The sequence below is a fragment of the Protopterus annectens genome, chromosome 2.part0, assembly GCF_019279795.1.
Source record: "Protopterus annectens isolate FY-2018-M chromosome 2.part0, PAN1.0, whole genome shotgun sequence".
In the NCBI taxonomy this organism is placed as follows: Eukaryota; Metazoa; Chordata; order Ceratodontiformes; family Protopteridae; genus Protopterus; species Protopterus annectens.
The window spans coordinates 1,165,838,883-1,165,862,968 of NC_056728.1; the positions used below are offsets into that span (position 1 = coordinate 1,165,838,883).

Genomic DNA, 24,086 nt, shown 5'->3' on the forward strand with positions numbered 1-24,086 from the left:
TAATGTTTGGTGAACGTAAGAACTGAGCTCCAGGTAGCAGCTTCTAGAATGTCTCTGGTAGGAACACCTCTGAGAAAGGCTGTAGAAGTTGATGCAGCCCTGGTGGAATGAGATCTGATCCCCTGGGGAATAGATTTACCATTGTGCATTTAGCAGAAACAAATACAATGGCTTATCCATTTGGAAATTGTTTGCTTTGAAATACCCTTTCCCTCTGCCCCTGCAGCAAATGCCACCAGTAGTTGTTCAGATTTTCTTTGAGATTTAGTCCAGTTTAAGTAAAATCTAAGTTGTCTGTGTACATCCTATGAATGCAGAATCCGTTCCCCCTTGTTTTGTGGATTGGGAAAGAAAGTTGGCAAATGAATGGTCTAATTAAGGGCCACACTGGATACCACCTTAGGCATGAAGGATGGATTGGTCCTGAGAGACACTCTGTCCACATGAAAAATAAAGAAAGGCTCCACTGCCGTAAGAGCCTGCAATTCAGAAATCCTTCTAGCTGAAGTGACTGCTAAAATGAAAGCTGTTTTCCAGGAGAAAAATTTTAAGTCTGCAGTAGCAGCTAGCTCGAAAGGAGGGAGAGCGAGTTTTTCCAATACAAAATTGAGGTCCCAGGCAGGGGATGGAGCTCTCCTGGGTGGTCTTAAGTTTTTGGCCCCTCTGAGATTCTGCTTTAGCAGAGGATGACAGAAGAGGGGAGGATTCTGTGTTGTATCGAGCTGAAATGGCTGAGCATGGATTTTTATGGAAGAAAAGGACAGGCCCTTGTGAAGCATCTCGGTTAAATATTGTAAAATCTGAGGAATATTGGGCACTGTTGTGCTTATCCCCTTGTGAGTGACTCCAAGCAGAATCTTTTCCATTTGTCAGCATAAGATTTTCTAGTACTAGGCCTTCTTGCCTCCAAAATGACATCCATCACAGGTTTGCTGAGGGATTCCAAGGGTGAATTTAGGTGATTAGCCACACTGCAAGATTCAAAGTTTGGAGCTGAGTGTGCAGAATTTGGTTGTTTTGCTGAGACAGTAAGTAAGGTGTCTGAGGCAGATGCCACGGTGAAAGGTGTGACACATTGCGCAGGAGTGGGTATCAGTGTTGGCGAGGCCAATTTAGAGCAATCAAAATAATTTTTGGTTTGTCCTGTTTGACTTTTAGTAGAACTTTGGAGAGCGGAGGCAGAGGGGGAAAGGCATAGATGGATAGTTTTTTTCCAGCTGAATGATAGAGCATCCACTTTCCAGGCTTTTTTGTGATGCGTTCTTGTGCAAACCTTGTCCAACAGATAGTTCTGGGGTGAGGCAAAAGATGTATGTCTGGACTCCCCCATTTGCGTGCCAACATGTTGAAAATCTGTGGTTCCAGTTTCCATTCGTGTGGGTCCATGAAGATTTCTGCTTAGTCCGTCTGCCAGTTTATTCAGCTTTCCTAGCAGGAATCGAGCTTGTAGTTGAATTTGATAGGTCAAGGCTGTGTTCCACAATGCCATGGCTAGTCTGCAAATGGGGTAGGAGTGTGTACCCCCTGCTTGTTTATGTACCACAACTGTGGTGTTGTCTGTCTTTATCATTAATTGTCCTGGATGAAGATAGTCCTTGAAGGCTGACAAGTGCATTCCGTACAGCTAGCATCTCTTTTTGATTGATATGAAGGTGCATTTGATTTGGGCTCCATTTGTCCTGAAAGCACTTCCCTGACAGATGAGCCCCCCAAGCATAGTCTGATGCATCTGTAGTTAGGGTTTGGGCAGCAGGGGGTGCAGTGAATGGCAGTCCCTTGTTTTGGTGGCAGGCCTCGGCCCACCACAGGAACTCTAGTTGCAGGCAAGGTATGATAGGAATCATTGTTTCCAGGCTGTGACAATGTTGACTCCATAAACTCTAAGTACCACTGAAGTTTCCTCATATGCAGTCTTGTATATGGAATTAGAAGAATGCAGGAGGCCATGAACCCCAAGGCTTGCAGAATTTGTCTTGCAGATAGCAGGGTTTTTGTGGCCACCTGTTTGACGTAAGTCATCAAATTAATTTGCTTTTCTGGCGTTAAGGTAAGCCATCTAGAAAGCTGTATTCAAGCTTGCACCCAGGAATGTAATTTTTTGAGAGGGTACCAGTTGTGATTTCTTTTCGTTTATGGTGTACCCTAGACAAGTTAGAACCTTTTTTAGAAACGCCAGATGTTTTTGAAGAATGTCCCTGTTTTCTGCCTGAATCGTCCAGGTATGGATATATTTGAATATTTCTTTGCCTGCAAAATGCAATTACTGGAGCCAGGAACTTTGTGAAGACCCTGGGTGCAGTAGATAAGCCAAAGGCAGTGCAGAGAACTGGTAATGCAAATAGCCTGCTTTGAAGCGGAAGATTCCCTGATTGGGAAATGCAGGTAAGCCTCCTTTAAGTCTAGAGTTACCAACCGGCATCTTTGCCTAGCATAGGAAGTAACTGTTGAAGAGTCAGCATCTTGAATTTTGGAATGTCCAGAAATGTGTTTAGAGTAGATAAGTCCAAAATTGGATGCCATGATTTGTCTTTTCTGGGTACCAGGAAAAGTCTTGAATAGAAACCTTGCCCCTTTTCCTCTTCTGGGACAGGTTGAATAGCTCTCATGTTCATGAGAGACCATACTTGTTTCTGGGCCTCTGCCCACCGATTTGGGGGCACGTCTGGCCATCTGTTTGGGATTGGCAACGTGTGGAAATGAAATCTTTATCCCTGGGATACTATATTTAAAACCCATTTGTCCTGGGTTATAAGTTGCCAGTTTCTTACATGAAGTGCCAGTTTTCCACCCAAAAGGGGCGGCTGAAAGTTAAGTGCTTGTTAAGTGTACTGGGAAGTCACTGAGACTGCTTACCATAGGGAAGTACCTTGTTGCTTCGAGATTTGGAGGAGGCGGCACCCCATTGTTTTGTTCTAAAGGTCCTTTGTGACTGATACCTGGATCCTTTGGAATGTTTGGGTTTGACTTGATTGGCTCTCGAAGGAACTGGAAAGGACCAGTTCTTAGCAGGCCAGTGCCTACTAAATCTTGGAGGTTGCACTTGTAAGAAATCTTTAACAGTTTGCATGGAGTTAGCTTTATCCTCCATCTTTTTTAAAACTTCTTCAGCCTTATTACCAAAGAGACGGTCCTGTTGTAAAGGAGCACCCAACAATTTTGCTTTAACATGATCAGACAGAGTTTGCTCTTTGAGCCAAGCATGCCTTCTTAGCACAGAGCCAGTTACAGCAGCCCTGCAAGAGGTCTCCAAAGAATCAAAACCACATTGCAAAGTATGTTGTCCAACTTGTTCAGCTGAATGCAATAAATCCTGTAAATCTTTATTTTCCACACAGTCAGAAATTAACATCATTTTCTGTTTAAGCAGTCCCATGACATTATGCTGGTATTTAAGCATATGAAATTGACAGTTTAAAGCCCTGATTGCCAAGGTTGCAGAAGTGTAAACCTTCTTACCCCATCTATCCAGCGCCCTGGAATCTCTATCAGAAGGGGTAGGATTTTTAGCAGTAGAGGCCTTAATGCCCTTGGGACCCTGAGAAATGGTTTTAGGATCTGCAATAGGATTTTTGAAAAGGAATTTGTGGGAGCAAGAAAGAGTTTCCCCAACGGGGTACTTAGCTTTTTTTAGTTGAAGACTTCGGTTCTGAAACTCGCAAACGAAAATTTCAGGAGTCGGCCGACTGGCACTTGCGAACTGCTTCTGCTTTGGGCACTGCGCGGCAAGAAAGACTGATGTAATGGTGTCAGCTGAAAGTTTTATACCCCTGACGACCTGATGTCATGGAAGAAGGGACAGCAACCGAAGCAGGACTCAAAACTTTATTAATCAGGCCGACTGAAGGCAACCTGCCAGCAGATTACCCAAATGTAATGACTGTAGCAGTGAAACACGAAGAACATCTGCCACTTACACCACAAGTACACACCATCTCCTTCACCCAGCCAATGAAAACAATACTGATGGGGGACATCCTTCATGACTTGGTCAATACAAACAGAGAAGCTTTAGCAAAACGCAAGAAATTTTTCACAACGTATATCAGGGTAAAAATCTGAGCTGAACAATTTACAGGAAAAAAATGGCACTCTGGGAAAAGGCACTCTCTTCAAATGCAGTGAATGATGATGACATAAATGACAATGGTGAAGAGTTAATACGCAACCTCATCTACTGGAAATCTAGAAGAACTGATGGGAAGGATAATGTAAACTACAGACACAAAACACAGGAGCATCCCTAATGTTACACATCTTGTTTTCTTAACTAATCCTGTTGACAAATTATTTTTTCTGTTATGGTAGGCTAAGAATTTATTTATACATGCTACTCATCAACATTTTCTGTATAAAAAAAAAATAATACAAATAATAGCACATACATACCAGAACTATTAATAGACTTTTTTATCTTATTGTAGAGGTCATCATATAGTGCAGCTTGCCTTTCTGACATTCCACAAAATTCAATTTGGTCTTGTTTTGGTGGAAGCTGTTGCAAGACCTATAAGTAAGGGGGAAAAACCCACAAAACTATAGGTAAATAGCAATACATTTTACTAATCATAACTAACTTTAAAGAATATACTTAAAAAAAAAAAAAAAAAAAAAAAAACGTCATAACATTTGCTAGATAATTGGTGCTTGAGCTGTTGCTGATCTCACTTTGAACAGTGGTCTGAATGAAAGCCAAAAAGGGGAGGAAGGAAAGATGTAGCTGTGTGTAAAATGTGATATTTGCCAATATCAACACTGGAAAAGACAGAAAAATGAATATGGTCCATCATTCTGTAGATGCATTTGTTTGTGTGTGTGTGTGTGTGTGTGTGTGTGTGTGTGTGTGTGTGTGTGTGTGTGTGTGTGTGTGTGTAGAATGGGTGATGAGTTGGTCTTCCAAAGTTGTAGTAGACCTCTCAAAAAACAATGGTAACATGCAGACTTGAGCAGCCTATATCAAGCCCAATGATGGTGTTAAGTCAGATTCTCTTAAAGGAAAATCTCCACATTCAGTGGACCCTGCCTACTGTTTACTCTCCATCAAATGTGTGAGGGGATTCTGAGTAGGGAAAACAGAATAAAAAAAAAAGAGTTATGTATTTACCATAATTTGGCATCTGTGTTATCCTACGTCGTCATTCATCACCATAGGGTCTAGGATCCGACCCGGCAAAATATTACAGACGGATCCAAGTCTCTAGCTCCTCCCTCTCCCATGATGCCCTGCTGCCCGCTAACCTCCAGTTCGAGTTTGTTGTTGTGTTCCTAAAGCAACTCCTGCAAGACGAAGGAAAACACTCCAACTTCCTTCATGATCCACAAGGCAGGGGGATGGGGGGAGAGAAAAATGTGATGAATGATGTAGGATAACACAGATACCAAGTTATGTTAAGTATGTAAAGTACAGTTGTGTATACTTACCATAAATGTAGATGTTTGAGTGTATTCACTGTTGCAGTAATCACATTTGGGTTATCTGCTTGCAGTAGCCCTCAGTTGGCCTGATTAATAAAGTATTGGGTCCTGCGTCAGTTGCTGTCTCATCTTCCATGACGTCAGGTAGTCAGGGGTATAAAGCATGCAGCAGACGCCATTACATCAATTTTTCTTCCAGATGTCAGGTGCCCCTCTAATGCGACGTAATTAAATATATATATATATATATATATATATATATATATATATATATATATATATATATATATAGATGTATATACAAACACAAACACACACACAAGGTTACACCTCCACAAAAAAGTAAATACACCAAAAAACTTTAAGCATAGTAAAAAGGAATAGAGGTATAGCCAAAAGAAGTCAGGGGGCTGGAGGGAGGGTAACCAGGACTGCAACAGTGTATACACTTGAACATCTGCATTTATGGTAAGTGTACACAACCGTGCTATGTTCTTCATGTTTCACTGTTGCAGTCATCACATTTGGGTAGATTCCCAAAGCTAAGGATGGGAGTAGGAAATTAGATAGCATTAGGGCCAGCTATAAGGCCCTGCAAGACTGCAGTGGCAAAGCCAGCTCTGGATTTAGAGAAAATTGGCAAATGGTAATGCTCGGTTAAAGTATGTACAGAACTCCAGGTAGCAGCTTCTAGGATGTCCCTGGTAAGGACACCTCTTTGAAAGGATGTACAGGTAGATGCAGCCCTGGTTGAATGTGGTCTTATCCCCTGTGGGATAGGTTTTCCATGGTGCTTATAGCAGAAATGAAAGTAATGGCCTATCCATTTAGAAATGGTTTGCTTTGAAATGGCCTTCCACTCTGCCCCTGCAGCAAATGCCACCAGCAGCTAGATTTCCTGAGAGGTTTAGTCCTGTCCAAGTAAAATCTAAGTTGGCTGTGCACATCTAAGGAGTGCAATAAACGTTCCCCTTTGTTCTGTGGATTAGAAAAGAAGGTTGGAAAATGAATGGACTGATTAAGCGCCACACAGGATACTACCTTGGGCATGAAGGAGGGATTGGTCCTGAGAGACACACTGTCCGCATTAAAGATGATGAAAGGCTCCACTGCCATAAGGGCCTGTAATTCAGACACACTTCTTGCTGAAGTGATGGCTAAAAGAAAGGCTGTTTTCCAAGAAAGGAATTTCAACTCTGCACTTGCAGCTGGCTGAAAAGGAGGTAGAGTGAGTTTTTCCAATACAAAGTTAAGGTCCCAGGCTGTAGTTGGGGCTCTCCTGTGTGGTTTTATGTTTTTGGCCTCTCCGAGGAACTGCTTGAGCAGTGGATGAGAGAAGTGGGGTGGTTCTGTGTTGTAATGAGCTGAAATGGCTGAGGCATGAATTTTGATGGAGGAAAAGAAAAGGCCTTTGTGAAGCATCTCAGTTAAGTATTGAAGAACCTGAGGTAAATTGGGTGCTGCTGTGCCCATTCCTTGAGTTTGGTTCCAGGAACAGAATCTTTTCCATTTTTCAGCATAAGATTTTCTAGTACTAGGCCTCCTTGCCTCCAGAATGACATCCAACACTTGTTTACTGAGAGATTAGGTAATTAGCCAGGTTGCAAGGTTCAGGGTTTGAAGCTGAGGGTGCAGAATCTGGCCCTCCTGCTGGGACAGCAGTGTAGGGGTCTGAAGCAGGTACAATGGTGCCAGCAGTGACACACTGCACAAAAAGGGGTACCAGTGTTGGCGTGGCCAGTCTGATGCAACCAGTTTCGTCCTTTGTCCTGTTTGATCTTTAGTAGTACCTTGGAGAGGAGAGGCAGAGGGGGAAAAGCATAAACTGATAGGTTTTTCCAGGTGAAGGACAGGGCATCAACTTTCTAAGCTTGCTTGCGGGGAGTCCATGTGCAGAATTTGTCCAACTGGTAGTTCTGGAGGGAGGCAAACAGGTCTATCTCTGGGCTCCCTCATTTGTTTATCAACATGTTGAATGTCTTTGGTTCCAGTTTCCACTCGTGTGGGTCCATGAGCTTTCTGTTTAGTTCATCTGCCAGTGTATTTAGCTTTCCTGGCAGGAATTGAGCCTGTAGGTGCACTTGGTAGCTCAAGGCTGTGTTCCACAGAGCCAAGGCTAGTCTGCAGAGAGGGTATAAGTGGGTTCCCCCCTGCTTCTTTATGCACCACATAACAGTCGTGTTGTCAGTCTTTACCATTCATTGTCCTGGAAGAACGTGGTCCTTGAAGGCTGTCAGAGCATTCTGTACAGCTAACATTTCTTTTTGATTGATATGCAGGTGCATTTGACTTGGGTTCCATTTGCCCTGAATGCACTTCCCTGCCAAGTGAGCCCCTCATACATAGTCTGATGTGTCTGCTGATAGGGTTTGGGTGGCAGGGGATAGAGTGAATGGCAGTCCCTTGTTTTGGTGGCAGGCCTCTAGGAATTATTGCTTCTAGATTTGACACCATAGACTTTTTAGATACCATTGTAGTTTCCTCATATGCAGTCTTGCATATGGAATTAGGAGAATGCAGGAGGCCATGAACCCCAAGGCTTGCAGTATTTGTCTTGCAGATAGCAGGGTTTTTCTGTCATTACTTTGAAGTAAACTGTCAAATGAACTTGTTTCTCTGGCGTGAGGAAAGCCATCTGGGAAGCTGTGTACAAGCTTGCTCCCAGGAATACAATTCGATGGCAGGGTACAAGATGCAATTTATTTTTGTTTATGGTGTACTCCAGAGAAGTTTGCACCTTTTGTACAAATGCCAAATGATTCAAAAGTATGTCCTGGCTTTCTGCCTGAAATAGACAATCATCCAGGTATGGGTATATTTGAATATTTCTTGGCCTGCAAAATGCAATGACTGGAGCTAGGCACTTTGTGAATACCCTGGGCGCAGTAGATAAACCAAAGGGCAGTGCAGAGAACTGATAGTGCATGAAGCCTGCTTTGAGGCGTAGGTATCTTCTACAAGATTCCCTGATTGGGATGTGAAGGTAGGCTTCTTTTAAATCTAGTGTTGTCAACCAGGCATCCTTGCCTAGCATAGAAAGCAACTGGTGAAGAGTTAGCACCTTGAATTTTGGGATCACCAAAAAAATGTTTAAGATAGAGAGATCCAGGATAGGATGCCAGGAGTTGTCTTTTCTGGGCACCAGGAAAAGTCCTGAGTAGAAGCCTCGTCCCCTTTCCTCTTCTGGAACAGTCTGAACAGCCCTTATACTTAAGAGAGAGAGAACTTGCTTTTGAGCCTTTGCCCACTGATTTGGGGGTAGATCTGGCCAACCATTTGGAGTTGGTAAAGTGTGGAAGTGGAATCTGTATCCTTGGGAAGTTATATTTAAAACCCACTTGTCCTGGGTAATGAGTTCCCAGATTTTGCCTGCAGAGCAATCTTTCCTCCTAAAGGAGCAGCCAGTTCAGAAGGGTTTGGAAGTTTTAAAGTTAAGTCATTGAGACAGTTTACCACAGGGGGGAGTCTTAAAACTCCCTGCTTTGGAAGTGGGAGCCCCCCACTGCTTAGTCCTGTGTATACCTTGGGACTGAAGCCTGGGTGTTCTGCTGGTTCTGGGTTTAGACAGAGAAGGCCTGGAAGAGGCAGGAAAGGACCAATTCTTAGAGGGCCAATGCTTACTAAATCTTGGAGGCTGTACTTGAAGGAAATTTTTAACAGTTTGCATAGATTTAACTTTTTCCTCCATCTTTTTAAGTACTTCTGCTCTGTTGCCAAACAAGCGGTCCTGGTTTAAGGGAGCATCCAGCAATTTAGCTTTAACATGATCTGGCAAAGATTGCTATTTAAGCCAAGCATGCCTGCCTTCTAAGTATAGACCCAGTGACAGCAGCCCTACAAGATGCCTCTAGTGAATCAAAACCACATTGCAAAGTACGTTTTCCAACTTGTTCAGCAGAATGCATTAAATTCTGTAAATCCTTATTTTCAGCACAGTCAGGAATCAACATCATTTTCTGTTTAAGCAATGCAATAATATGCTGCTGATACGTTAACATATGAAACTGGCAGTTTAAGGTCCTAATGGCCAAGGCTGCAGAAGTGTATACCTTTCTTACCCCATCTATCCAGCACCCTGGAATCTATATCAGAGGGGGAAGGATTTTTGGCAGTAGTAGCCTTAATGCCCTTAGGTACCTGTGAAATGGTCTCAGGATCCGCAGTAGGATTTTTAAAGAGGAACTTGCGAGAGTCAGGAATCCTGTAAAATCTATCTGGTTTTCTGGGAGCAGGAGATAAGGAGTCAGGGGCCAAGCTAGATTCCGAAAAGGCATCATCAACAATGTCCAGTACAGGGGGGATATCTAAAGGCCTGTGTTGGGGCAGGAGTAAGAAATCCTAAGCCTCTTTTTAGAATCAGAGTAATCCTGGCTTTCCCAGCGGAAATGCTCCCTAAGAGTATGCAAGGTTTCACCAAAAGAGAAATCCTAAGGAGGAGAAGCAGAGGGAATAGAGTCCTCTGCATCAGAACCCTCATAGGTAGATAAGGGTAAATCCTGGTCATCAGAGGAAACAGAAATTTCAGAATCCTGATCAGAAGAATCATAAGGAAATTCAGTCCTAGGTCTCTTAGAGGGGGGAAGGCTGGCGTCCCCTGATTAAAGTAATAAGGTCTTCAGCAATTCTTATCTGTTTTTTAGACATAGAGGCCTGACCATGTGGCCTGGGTGTTGGTTTTCTAGGCATGGCTTGAGTTTTAGGCCTTGAAGAAGATGGCATCAGTTTAATATGCAAGTCAGAAGGTCTGAATACACCCTCAGAAGCCGGTGCCTGCACAGCGGCTCCGGACCCATCCAAGGTAGAGACATCCGCAGGTTCCACAGTTGAAAAATCTCGCGGCATACGGGACTCCGAATGGGTCTCAGTAGAGGCGTGCGAATCTGAAGTAGTGGGTATCAGGGGCTGCAAAAGCGGCTCACTGAGTGCCGGTGAACTGGCGACTAGCTTAGGTGAAGCGTCGTCGGCAGCTTTGGACCTGGTCTCTGTCTTTATCTTTGTGTTTTTTCGGAGTGTCGGTAGTCGGGTGGCTTACGAAGCCATACCTGGGTAATTGAACCAAGTACCAAAATATTTAGAAATGTAAATATACCGACGACGAATAGTTCTTTGTTTAAAGCACAAAACCAACAGCGAGGTACGTCGTGGTCAGGGCCTAGGCAAGGGATACAGTATGAATGAAAATCTTTATGAGGTATTTGCTTTCCACAAGAAATACAATTAATGACTTTTACTGACATCGGTTTAGAGCAAGAAAACGTTTCGCCAATGGGGTACCTAGCTTTAGATGAAGACTTCTGTTCTGAAACTCCAAAACGAAAATTTCAGGAGTCGGCCGACCGGCACTTGCGAACTGCTTCTGCTTCGGCCACCACACGGCAAGAACGACTGATGTAATGGCGTCGGCTGCATGTTTTATACCCCTGACTACCTGATATCATATAAGATGAGATAGCAACTGACGCAGGACCCAAGACTTTGATAATCAGGCTGAGGGCTACTGCAAGTAGATAACCCAAATGTGATGCCTGCAACAGTGAAACACAAAGAACATCTACTAAACTACAAAATGAGGCATGTGTGTGTATGTATGTATGTGTATATATATTATATGGAAAAAAAGGAAGTGGGAAGAGAGGAAAAAAAGCAATCTAAGAACAGCAGAAAATGACTTCGAGAACTCTTGTAATGGAATGAAACTGGAGCAATGATTCTTTGGTGAGCAGCAAACATCTGAGTTATTCTGGGGGAACGAGGCATTATGGGAAGGAGAGGAGGAGCTTGAGCATCAGATCTTGAGCTTGAAAAGCAGCCGAGTTGGATGACAGATTGAATCCGAAACCCACAGGTCAAAGAACAAATGAAATGACAACATTTGATCACAGTTTTACATGTCTAACTCCTGAATCAGACTTCTAGAATCATATGTATAAAATCTCACACTCCAGTGTTAAACAAATATTTCAAAATAGTTAAGGGCTACAAATACAATGCAATAGTTTATCTCTGAGGGTGCCTTTGGCAGAGGATAACTGTTGGGAACTCACATTTGGCTATTCTTGACTTAACACTAGTTCTCGCCTTCATTCCAATACCTGGCAGCATATACTACCCCTTTCAAGACACCTCATGGAATCACATGGCAGGCTAGAGACAATCTCAGCCTTGGCGCTTCTCATTAAAACACCCTCTCAATGAGGAAGCAAGAGATGCAAGACAAGGAAAACCAGTGTTCAAGGATATATAAATAACTACTACTATTTATTTATTTTACAATTGTTTACCAGGAGAGTCCAACTGGGAACTAAGCCCAGTTTTAGCAGAGGCCCGGGAGAAAAGATCCATAAATGTCTCGGCAATTTACATACAGAATGGATTTTCATATAGAATACATTAAAACTGAATACAAGAAATAAATAATACAAAACAGTCTCTGACACACACAAAAAATCTATACTGTCTCAGCAAATTACTAATTTGAAAGGAAATTACATGCTAGAAAAGAACAAGAGTGGATAGTATAACTTTCATACAAAATGCTTTACAATTGCATTTATGAAATGTACACATGCATGGATAATTTTTTTTATAGAGGTTAATTAGAGGAAGAGGTTAAGTAAGACGGCTGAACTGAGTTGGCTACGAAATTAGGGTAGCTAGTGCGGGTGGTGGAGGAGGAGGAGGAGAAAAAGAATGGGAGGGTTGGGGGTTTGGTTGGTATATCTATGTTTAGTTTTAATTTTACGACTTTTCTTTCTCTAAAAAGTATCCTTTATTAACTTGAGAATAAAAAGACTATCATACAGGATATAGTTAACAGTAACAAAACCAATAACTTCATTTCAATCAAAAAGAAAAGAAGATCCCAGCTGCTGGTCCATAACAATGAATGGAAGCTAACCACACTGTCCTATTACCAGTCAATATAATTCTATTTCCTATTAAACCATCTAAACAAAAAAAATACATCACATAATACAATGCACTTTTATTTTATACAATCTCACTGGACAGTAGCTACAATTTGGAACAAATATATGTGTGTTGCTGAGAAGTCAACTATCAGTTCCAGATGTTTCAACTCTTTCAACAGGTCAAACAATCAAGTGGGATGCTACACTTCCACTTCCTGCTAAAGTATTTTTTAGCCAACAGCATATTCATCACCAATGATGCCTAGTCAGTTTTGGAAAAATACTAACATAAAAGAATCTCTATAAGCATCCACCAGATGGAATAGCTGTCCAGACACAAGGTCAAGGTGAAAGGATGATACTCACTGTATAAGGACTCTTCAAATATAAAATGATACTGTGAGTATGCATCTGCTATACAGACTGTGAGGAATTTCTGAAATGGGGTAAGCGCTAGAAGAATCTGAAACAATGACAATCAAATCTTGCTAAAGGGTAGTCAAAAGACAAAAGCTCAGAGGGGGGAAAACACATTATACTGTGCAGCATACAGGTGACTTCACGGTGGTGTCTCTTATGGGAAATAATGGTCACGTTTTCTGGTCCAGGAGAAATGCTATTAAGTCTATTTCTCGTGGAATATGAACCATTACAAGAGTGATGTCCTTTCTTTATTACTCACTACCAAAACACACACTGTTTTGATGCACAAGGGATTCGGTAGTTTGCTACCTTGCTTGCTTATGTACCATGACAAACACTTCCTGTCAGATCAAAAAATAAAGGACAGCCTTTTCTAAGCCCTTACTAGAGATCTTTGAGGGCAAGAAATATTGTGCCACACTTCAATTTATTGATGAAGAAAAAAAGAAGTTATGTACCCACCATAACGTTCCATGTTTGTTGTCCATCTTGCCTTCATTCTTGCTGGTTGGATTCAGAACCGAGCATCGGTTCCAAATCAGCCTTTACTAAAGCTCGAGAGCTTCCACTGGCTCGAGGCTATACCCTATCCCATCATGCCTAAAGAATATTACCCTGATCTTGTTTGCAATTAGTATATACAGCAACAGTTATATACATATATACAAAAAACATCCATAACACGTGACCATTCAGACTAAGGAAGAGAAACAGAGCAGATGAGTTTCACATCCAATCAAAAAACCTCCCCAACCTTCGCTCCTGAAGGAGGGTGGGACGTAAGAACAGAGGCGAGATGGACAACAAACATGGAACATTATGGTGAGTACATAACTTCTTTATCTTACGTTGTCCGAGCTCGCCTTCATTCTTGCTGGTTGGGACAGCTTCCCTAGCACCTTCTTTCTTGGGTGGCTCAAGGGAACAAACTCTTCTGAACAGTGGATCCAAAGGAAGCCCTGTTCCGGGAGGCCACGTCTACTTTGTAATGAGTGATAAAGGTATGAGGTTTAACCCATGTCGCTGCAGCACAAATTGAATCCATAGGTTACCTAGCCAGAAAAACAGTCGAGGTTGCAATAGCTCTTGTGGAGTGACCCTTAATTTTACCAGGCAGTTGTCTACTTTGAGAAGTTTTTGAATAGGTAATAGTATCAAGTAAACCATTTTGACAGAGTGACCTTTGATATTGAAGCACCCTTTTTTATCCGAGAAGGATACGAATAACTGATCAGATTTCCTGAGTTCCTTTGTACTGTGTAGGTAGAAACACAGCTGCCTATGGACATCCAATTGATGATGTTTATATTCTGCCCTGTTACCATAGTTTGGGAAGAAAACAGGTAGATCAATGGATTGATTCAAGTTGGTCTCAGAACAAACTTTTGGTAGAAAGGATGGATTAGTTCTAAGGGAGACTATCTTTATGGAAAACTAAGTAGGGAGGGGGTATGGAAAATGCTTGAAGTTCTGACCCCCTCCTAGCTGATGTGATGGCCACCAAAAAGACCATGTTCCAAGTTAGGAACTTTAGATGACAAGAAGAAGCTGGTTCATATAGTGGAAGGATTAAGGTGGATAATACTAGGTTGAGGTCCCAAGGAGCTGTTGGTTCCCTGATTGGAGGCCTTAGCAAAAAAGCACCTCTCAGAAAGGCCTTGCACAGTCTGTGAGACATTATTTTCAATCCCATATCTCCTATGTGATAGTTGGATATGGTGGCTAGTTGAACTCGTATGGTAGCTGCTGCCCCTTCATTAAATACTTCTGCCAAGAAGTCGATGATGGATGTTACCTAGGCTGTGAAAGGATCAATATTATTGATGGAAGCCCAACAAGAAAACCTTTCCCACTTGCTAGCATAAAGCTTCCTAGTTGTGGTCTTATGGGATGAAAAGTACAGTTGTGTACCTACCATAAATGTAGATGTTCGAGTGTATTCACCGTTGCAGTCATTACAATTGTGTTATCCTGCTGGCAGGCTACCCGCAGTCGGCCCGAGTTCCAAAGTATAGGTCCTGCATCAGTTGCTGTCGCCTCCTCTCTGATGTCAGAGTGCCAGGGGTATAAAAGATGCAGCCAACGCCATTTTCTTCGGTTTTTCTTACCCCAGATGTCAGGTGCCCCTAAAATGGTAGGCTAAATTATGCCAATAAGCATGCATACACAAAAAACAACTTTTCCTTCATCTACAAGCAAATACACCACATAGGTTGCACAAAATAGAGAAGTAAAATAAGTCCCAGCAAAGGAAAAGTGGGATGGTGGGAGGGTAACCTGGACTGCAACAGTGAATACACTCTAACATCTACATTTATGGTAGGTACACAACTGTACTATGTTCATCGTGTTTCACTGTTGCAGTCATTACAATTGGGTTGAATCCCAAAGCTAAGGTTGGGAGGCTGGTGCTAAATAGGATTAGGAGAGGCTATCAGGCCCTACAAAACAGATTTAGAGTAGAGAGGTAAGTGATAGTGCTTTGTAAAAGTAAGCACTAAACTCCAAGTTGCAGCCTCTAAGATGTCTTTGGTTGGTACTCCTCTGAAGAAGGTTGCTGAAGTGGCTGCTGCTCTGGTTGAATGCGGCCTAATGCCCTTAGGCACTGATTTGCCATGCTGTGAACAGCAGAAATGAATGCAGTGGCCTATCCACTTTGAAATAGTCTGCTTTCAGATAGGCTTTCCTTGTGATCCTGCAGCATATGCCACTAGAAGTTGTTCAGTCTTTCTGAAAGTTTTGGTTCTGTCCAAGGAGAAGCGTAGCTGCCTGTGAATGTCCAAAGAATGCAGAAGTTTCTCACCCTTATTCTGTAGGTTTGGATAAAAGGTAGGCAAATGAATTGTTTGGTTAAGGGCCACATTGGACACTACCTTAGGCATAAATGTAGGGCTTGTTCCTCAGAGAAACCCTGTCAGGATAGAAAATGATAAAAGGTTCCACAGCCATGAGTGCCTGTAACTCTGAGACTTGTCTAGCGGAGGTTATTGCTAGGAGCAGAGCTGTTTTCCAGGATAAGAATTTTATATCAACTGCAGAGGCTGGCTCAAACGGAGGCAGTGTGAGTTTTTCCAAGACATAGTTGAGGTCCCATGCAGGTATTGGTGCTCTCCTTGGAGGTCTTATGTTTTTGGCCCCTCTGAGGTACTGCCTTAGTAATGGATGAGAAAAAATAGGTGGTTCTGTACTGTAATGAGCTGAAATGGCACAGGCATGAATTTTAATTGATGAAAAGGAAAGGCCTTTATCCAGCATCTCAGTTAAGTATTGCAAAATCTGAGGAATATTTGGAACAATCGTGTCAATACCTTGTGCCTGGCTCCAAGCACAGAATCTCTTCCATTTTTTTCTGCATAAGATTTTCTGGTGCTGGGCCTCCTGGCCTCCAAAATAACATACATCACTACTTTAGAGAGAGGTTTGTCTTGAATGGCTACATTATCCGCCATGCTGCCAGGTTTAAGGTCCTGAGTTGGCTGTGCAGTATCTGACTGTCTTGTTGGGTCAATAAGTGAGGAATTTGAGGTAATGTCCAAGCTGGGTATTGAGACAAGTTCTTTAGTATTGGGTACCAGTGCTGGTGGGGCCAGTCTGGGGCAATCAGTATCATTTTTGGCTTCTCTTGTCTGACCTTGAGGAGTACCTTGGGGAGGAGAGGCAGAGGAGGAAAGGCATATACTGTTAGGTTTTTCCAGCTGAAAGATAGAGCATCCACTTTCCATGCTTGCTTGTGATACGTCCTTGTGCAGAATTTCTGTAGTGAGGGGAGGCAAATAGGTCTATGTCTGGGCATCCCCAGTTCCTTGTTATCATGCTGAAGACTTGTGGATCCAATTTCCACTCGTGGGGATTTCTGCTGAGGTTTCTGCTTAGTTCGTCTGCCAGAGTATTTGTCCTTCCTGGCAGGAATTGTGCTTGCAGATGTACTTGGTAAGTCAATGCTGTGCCCCACAAGTTCATGGCTAGTCTGCAGAGGGGGTAGGAATGTATGCCTCCCTGCTTGTTTATGTACCACATGACTGTAGTATTGTCAGTCTTTATCAGTAGTTGTCCTGGATGAAGTAAATCTTTGAAGGCTGTCCGGGCATTCTGAACAGCTAGCATCTCTTTTAGATTGATATGTAGATGCATTTGACTTGTGGACCATGTGCCCTGAATACATCTTCCTGCCATATGGGCCCCCCAGGCATAATCTGATGCATCTGTTGTCAATGTCTGCCTGGCTGTGGTTAATGTGAATGGCTGTCCCGTGTTGTGGTGACAGGCTTTTGCCCACCATCGAAACTCCTGTTGCAAGCAGGGAATGAGGGTAATTATTGTTTCCAGGCTGTGGCAATGTTGAGTCCAAACACTTTTTAGATACATGATGTTTCCTCATATGCAGTCTTGCATATGGAATTAGCAGAATGCAGGATGCCATGAAGCCCAAAGCCAGCAGAATTTTTCTTGCAGATAACTGGGTCTTTGTTGCCAACATTTTGAAATAAGTAGTCAGTTGTCTGTGTTTGTCTGGTGTGAGATAAGCCATCTGGGCAGTTGTATTTAAGCTTGCACCCAGGAATATTATCTCTTGAGAGGGTACGAGTTTTGATTTCTTTTCGTTTACTGTGTACCCTAGACCTGTTAGTAATCTTTTTACAAATGCCAGATGCTGTAGTAGAATGTCCTTGTTCTCTGCTTGAATAAGGCAGTCGTCCAAGTAAGGATATATTTGTATTCCTCTTTGTCTGCAAAATGCAATTACTGGTGCCAGGCATTTTGTTTAGACCCTGGGCGTAGTAGATAAGCCAAACGGCAGTGCAGAGAATTGGTAGAGCATTGAGCCAGCTATAAATCTGAGGTATCTTCTGCATGACTGTCTGACTGGGACATGCAGGTATGCCTCTTTTAGGTTTAAAGTCACAAGCCAAGCCTTCTTGCCCAGCATGGGCAGAAGCTGCTGCAGAGTTAACATTTTGAATTTTGGAATATCCAGGAATGTATTTAGGATAGACAGGTCCAGTATTGGTCTCCAGGCTTTGTCCTTTCTGGGTACCAAGAATAGCCTTGAGTAAAATCCTAGTCCCTGCTCTTGCTGTGGTACTTGCTGAATGTCTCTCATATGTCCATGAGGGATGAAACTTGATTTTGTGCCTCTGCCCATTGACTGCGTGGCAGGTCTGGCATACCGTTTGACCTTGGCAGGGTGTGAAAGTGGAACCTGTAGCCTTGTGATACGATATTTAACACCCATTTGTCCTGGGTGATCATGTACCAATTTTGTGAAAAAGTGCTAGTTTTCCCCCCACAGGAGCTGCCAGAAGATAAGTGCTTGGTGCTGGCAGGGGGAAGTCAATGAGACTGTTTCCTGTATGGCTGTGATTTTTCCTCTCCGCTTTTGGAGGTAGAAGCACCCCATTGTTTAGGCCTGTATGAGCCTTGGGGCTGTGATCTGTCTCTGGGGCACCTCTATCTGCCTCTTTGTGGCCTGTCTGACACTGGAAAGGACCAATTCTTTGTAAGCCAGTTCCTGATAAATAGGGGGGCTGTACCTGTAAGAAATCCTTGACTGTTTGCATAGATTTAGCTTTGTCCTCCATTTTCTTCAACACCTCTTCTGCTTTAACACCAAACAAGGTATCATGCTGTAATGGAGCATCTAATAATTTTGCTTTAACATGATTGGGCAGATTCTGTTCTTTTACCCAAGCATGTCTCCTAATGACAGAACCTGTAACAGCGGCCCTGCAGGAGGCCTCTAGAGAATCAAAACCACATTGCAAAGTATGCTTTCCCACTTGTTCAGCTGCATGCAATAAATCCTGCATTTCTTTGTTTTCTGCACATTCTGAATTTGTCAACATTTTCTGTTTAAGCAGTGACATAAGATATTGCTGATATTTAAGCATATGAAACTGACAATTTAAAGCTCTTACAGCCAAGGCAGCAGAAGTATAAATCTTTTTCCCCCATCTGTCCAGGGCCCTTGAATCCCTATCAGAGGGGATAGGGTTTTTTTGCAGTGGAAGCCTTGACCCCTTTGGGACCCTGAGAGATAGTTTCTGGGTCAGCAGCAGCAGGGTTTTTATAAAGAAATTTATGTGAATCAGGAACCCTGTAGTATCTCTGTCTGGCTTAACAGGAGCTGGTGGTAAAGAGTCAGGAGAAAGACCGGACTCTGAAAATACATCATCTACAATGTCTAAAACAGGAGGAATAGCAAGGGGCCTGTTCTGAGGTAATAAAAGGAAGTCTTTGAGCCTTTTCTTGGATTCTGAGTAATCTTGGCTCTCCCAGTGGAAATGCTCCCTCATAGTATGCAGGGTCTCCCCAAAAGAATAATCCTCAGGAGGAGAAGCTGAAGGTATAGATTCTTCAGCATCAGAACAGGGAGGAAGACAATATTCCTGGTCAGAAGAGGAATCAGAGGAAATGGAAACCTGATCTGAAGATTCACATTCTATCTCTTGCCTAGGCCTCTTATCAGGAGGGGGATGGGAATCCCTGATCAAAGTAATTAGGTCTTTGGCCATTTTAAGCATCTGTTTTTTAGGCATGGTAGCCTGTCCAGGAGAATGCTGTACTTGTTTCTTTGTCTTTAGAGCTGCTTTTGACTTTGCCTTTGAAGCTGAAGTTGGTTTCACATATAACTGTGTAGGCCTGAAAACACCCTCAGAAACCGATGCCTGCTCAGCGACTCTGGACCCATCTGAGGGAATAGTTTCCGAGTGTCCAACATCTTGAGTTTCCAGTGGCCTAGTCGACTCCACGTGGAAGTTGGAAGCGGCCTGTGGCTCTGTGGTAGCGGGAATCAGGGGCTGTGAAAGCACCTCACTGAGAACCTGCGAACCAGCGACAGGCCTAGCGGAAGCCTCGTCGTCGGTTTTGGACCTCGGATGCCTGTCCTTTTCTTTTTCTTTGCACTTTTTATAAACTCCGGTAGTCGGCTGTTCCGACGGCATTATATAATTGAATCTTCTGCCAAAGTAATGAAATGCAAAATCGTACCGACCCTTAATAGTGCGCTGGTTAAATCTAGCACAAAACTGACAACTATCAACATCGTGGTCAGGGCCTAGGCAAGGAATACAGTAAGAATGAAAATCCTTATGAGGTATTTGCTTCCCACAAGAAATACAATTATTAACTTTTTCTGACATCGGTCTGGAGCAAGAAAAAAGTTTCCCCAATGGGGTACTTAGCTTTAATGAAGACTTCTGATCTGAAATTCGAATTTGAAAATCTCAGGAGTCGGCCGACCAGCACTTGTGAACTGCTTTTGCTTCAGCCACCGCACGGCAAGAAAGACTGAAGAAAATGGCGTCGGCTGCATCTTTTATATCACTGGCGCACTGACGTCAGGGAGGAGGTGACAGCAACCGACGTCGGACCTAGACTTTGGAACTCGGGCCGACTGCGGGTAGCCTGTCAGCAGGACAACCCAATTGTAATGACTGCAACAGTGAAACACGATGAACATCCAGGATGCGTTTCACAGCAGGGGATACATGTGGAAACCTGGCTAAGATTGAAAGTGGAGCAGCCAAGCTGTTAATTTGAGGGTTTGGATCAAGGGATGGAGTGTTCCCGACGGATGCGTTAGAGATCTGGCACTGGGTCCAGAATACATGGCTCCTCTTGTAGATGGGGCCAAAGGAAGGGGAACCAAATCTGACAAGGCCAGTATGGGGCTAGGAGTATTAACCTGCTTCTCAACAAAAGGGCTTTCTGGAGAACCATGGGGATTAACTGAAACGGAAGAAAGGCATAATGAAGGCCTGGGGGCCAATCATGCACAAGTGCATCCCTTGGTAACTCCCCCCAGAGGGGGGATCAGGGCAAAATAGCGGTTGCATTTGGCATTCATAGACGTGGCAAATAGGTCGCAGTGAGGGTGGCCCCACTTGCAAAAGATTTGTTTCGCAACTTCCTGATTTAGAGACCACTCGTAAGGCATTAGAATAGTTCTGCTTAGCTTGCCCGCTATTACGTTGGATTTCTCCAGGATATGTGTTGTGATCAGAAAGCATTGTGAAAAGACTGCTCATTGCCATACTCAATCTCTCGACAAAGGGGGTAAGATCTGGTTCCGCCTTGTTTGTTTGTATACCACACAACAGACATATTGTCCGTCTGGATTGCAATCATTCCTAGTGGAATGAAGTTCTGGAAAGCCTGCAATGCCAACAGCACTGCTCTCATCTGTAGGACACTGATACGCATGTGGTATTCGCATTCCTGCCAAGTTCCTTGGACTGTCTTTTCCAGATCAGTGGTCACTGTAGCTACTGGTTGTGGGAGAGTGAACGGTCTTGCCTAGGATTACCTGGGTGGACCGAAGCCAACTGAGGTCCCTCTTTCAGGAATCTGTGTTGATGATCTTGTGGGACATGGGCAACTCCTGCATGGACCACTGAACAAAATGTAATCACAGGAGGACTCTCATGTGTAGATGTGCCAGAGGTACTAGCGTTATCGCTGCCGCCATGGTACTCAGAACCTTCAGGACAATCTTTCCCGGTACTTCCTTTTTTGCAAGCAGATTGGACATGATGACGCAGTGTTTGTAGACTGTCTTGAGGAAGTTTTGCTACCATGTCTTTTGTATCCAAGTCTGCTCCTATGAATGTACTATGCTGTGATGGCAACAAGGCAGATTTTTCGAAATTTATGGTGATACCCAGCTGTGAACACAGGTGAATAGTGGTGTCTATTGCTTTGACTAGTAGATGCTCAGTGGTGGTGGTTAGGAGCCAATCTTCCAGGTATGTAAACACTTGGAATCCTAGATGTCTCAAGTGAGCCGTGACCACTGCAATGCATTTGGTGAACACTGTGGGGGATGTAGTGAGACCAAAGGGAAGGGCTCAAAACTGATATTGACTGGCCCCCAGCCGAAAGCATAGGTAATTACTGAATCACCTGTCCATTTTTATATGGTAGTAAACATCCTGGAGATCTATCGAGCACATCCAATTGTCTTTTCCCAAAAAGGGAAGTATTGACTGAAGCGTTACCATCCGGAACGTTGATTTTTTTTACGGACTTGTTCAGCCTGCTGAGATCCAAAATGGGCCTCCTGTCCCCTGTCTTTTTTGGAACAAAAAGAACCTCAAGTAAGTTCTGGATCAAATTTGGTCTGGGGGGACATTTTGGATGACTCTTTTTCTTAGCAACCTTTGAATTTCTAGGGTTACCTGATCCCTCTGGCTGGATGGAACATCTGGGATTCATCTTTTTTCTAAGAGAGGGGGAAGAGAAAGCGAAGTTTATAGCCACTGGATATTATTATCCGTACCCATTTGTTTTGTGTAATATTTAGCCAAGCGTTTTGGTACATTGACAACTGAGCCCCAACTGCCTCCAGAGGTGGACAGACAGGACCTCCTTTCAGGAGCGCTGGAAGGGCCTACTACAGAACGTATCTCTGTCGCTCTGGTTTTGCAGACCCCCTCTGCCACAAGGTCGGCATCTCCTGTTGTTTCCCCCTCTGCCCCTGGGGGAAGAGTCAGCACATGCCTCTGGGAAAACTCTTTGGGACTTATGGAACCACAGCTTTCCTCCCTTCTGGCACTTGGGATAAGGCCTGGTAGGGAGGGAAAAATGTACTCCCACTGCAGGAAGAATCTTACCCTCCTGCTCGCACCTGGTCAGAGTTTCTTTCACCTTTGGGCCGATCAAAGACAAGCCGTTGAAAGTGGGGGAGGTTGATAAAGGAAGACTCGAAGGGCTCTACGATCTCACATAAGCACATCCAGGAGTGCCTTCTTAGGGAGATTCCTATACCTGCCGCCCTACTCGCTCCGTCGGCCGTATAAGATATAAGCTGCATTGAAGAGTTAATTACAGAGTTTAAGGTAGCAAGCTGAGTGGTCACCTTATCTGAAACCCCAGCAGCTGTAGAGCCTTGGAGGGTATCACCTAACTCCTTCAGGAGATCCCTCTGAAGTCTAGTAAAATAAAACAAATAATTCAGCGACCTGAATGCAAAAGCTGCTGATGAGAACATACTCTTTCCACATCTGTCCATCGTGCGAGATTCTTTATTCGGTGAATAGACAGAAGTGGAAGTCTCAAGACAATTCCTTATTGGTGGCTCCCACCACTACCATAGCATCTACTGGGACATGTTTGGACAAAAATTCCTTGTCAGAGGGAGCAGTAATGAACTTGTTGGGCCCCCTCAGAATGGGTTCCACAGATTCTGGAGAGCCCCACCCCTTTCGACTGACTATGTTAAGGAGCTGGTTGAAAGGCGGCGTAACTCAAGAGTTTGAGGAGTGAGACCCGAAAGCCTCCAGGTACAAGAGACTCATCCTCAGAAGGGTTGATGGGTTTCCAGCCACTTCTCTGTTTAAGGATCTCTAGGATGTCTGCAGAAGAGTCATCCTCAGAGGGTGACCATAGGGACTCTCTTCTGAATCATCCAAGTCCGTGTCTGAAGTGACAAGACTCCTCAGGGGAGTATAGATGTTTCCTCTTACAAGTCCTCTTCAGAGGAATACTCTGGAGAGGTTTCGGAAGAGACTGTTACGCCCACTGGGGCATCCTGGGACTTTGGGCTCTACACCTGGGGGGGAGGAATGGTAAAGAGGGCAGACTCGGGCACTTTTGGGCAAAGAGAACTTGGATCCAAGAGTGGAGCTGACTGGGGTGACAGCACACTCCTCATGACCTTGAAGGCACCACAATTCTGTTCCGAGGGAGCTCCCAACTCCGAAGAACCAGGAAACTGCACCCAAATCAAGGCTGTAGGCTCAGAAGCCAATGTAAGCACTGAACTGACCTGCACCAAGGCTCCGAGAGGTAGATTCTGATCAGACAGCTGTCTGACCCGACCCTCCTCTCCGGACCCGTTGGGGGAGCATCGGCCTCTAGACTCTTCGCCATAGGATGGCACCGAGGAAGTCGGAGTGGAAATTGGGATAGAAGATCCTGGATCAGATCTCGGTCCCAACGGTTCCACTTCTATCAAATCCAAGCCCGCTGGCTCTGAAGCTGACCCTTAAGTTGGAGGAGGAATTGTCAAGGGGGTAATGATGGTTGTCGAAGCAGACTCCAGTCTGGGAGGGCTCGACAGGATCTTGGCTAGTGCTGGTGTCCGTAGTAGTCTCAACCACCTGCTCTATGTCGTCGGATAAGCTCCTGAATGACTGAGAGGATGGAGCAGAGGATCTTGTTGACTGTAGTATGGGTGAAAGTCAGTGGAGCCGAAGAGAGAGATTTTTTAGGCCCAAAAGCCTTCACGTCCTCGGTCGCTTCTTTTGCCTGCTTCTTCGCTGGTTCAGACACTGGTGCTGAGGAAGAAGCTCTTTTTAAAGATTTGTCTGATACTGGTGAACTCTGTTTTCGTTCAATAGC

The 24,086-nt window shown here is 43.9% G+C and overlaps 1 protein-coding gene across 1 annotated transcript in view; it reads right to left on the reverse strand.

Moving 5' to 3' along the window:
- SMARCAD1 (SWI/SNF-related, matrix-associated actin-dependent regulator of chromatin, subfamily a, containing DEAD/H box 1) overlaps positions 1–24,086 on the reverse strand; it is a 3,333,959-nt gene that overhangs the window by 877,389 nt on the left and 2,432,484 nt on the right. The window contains exon 17 of the mRNA XM_044061375.1: positions 4,387–4,504. Within this exon, the coding sequence (XP_043917310.1) occupies positions 4,387–4,504 (118 nt within the window). The remainder of the gene's footprint in view (positions 1–4,386; positions 4,505–24,086) is intronic.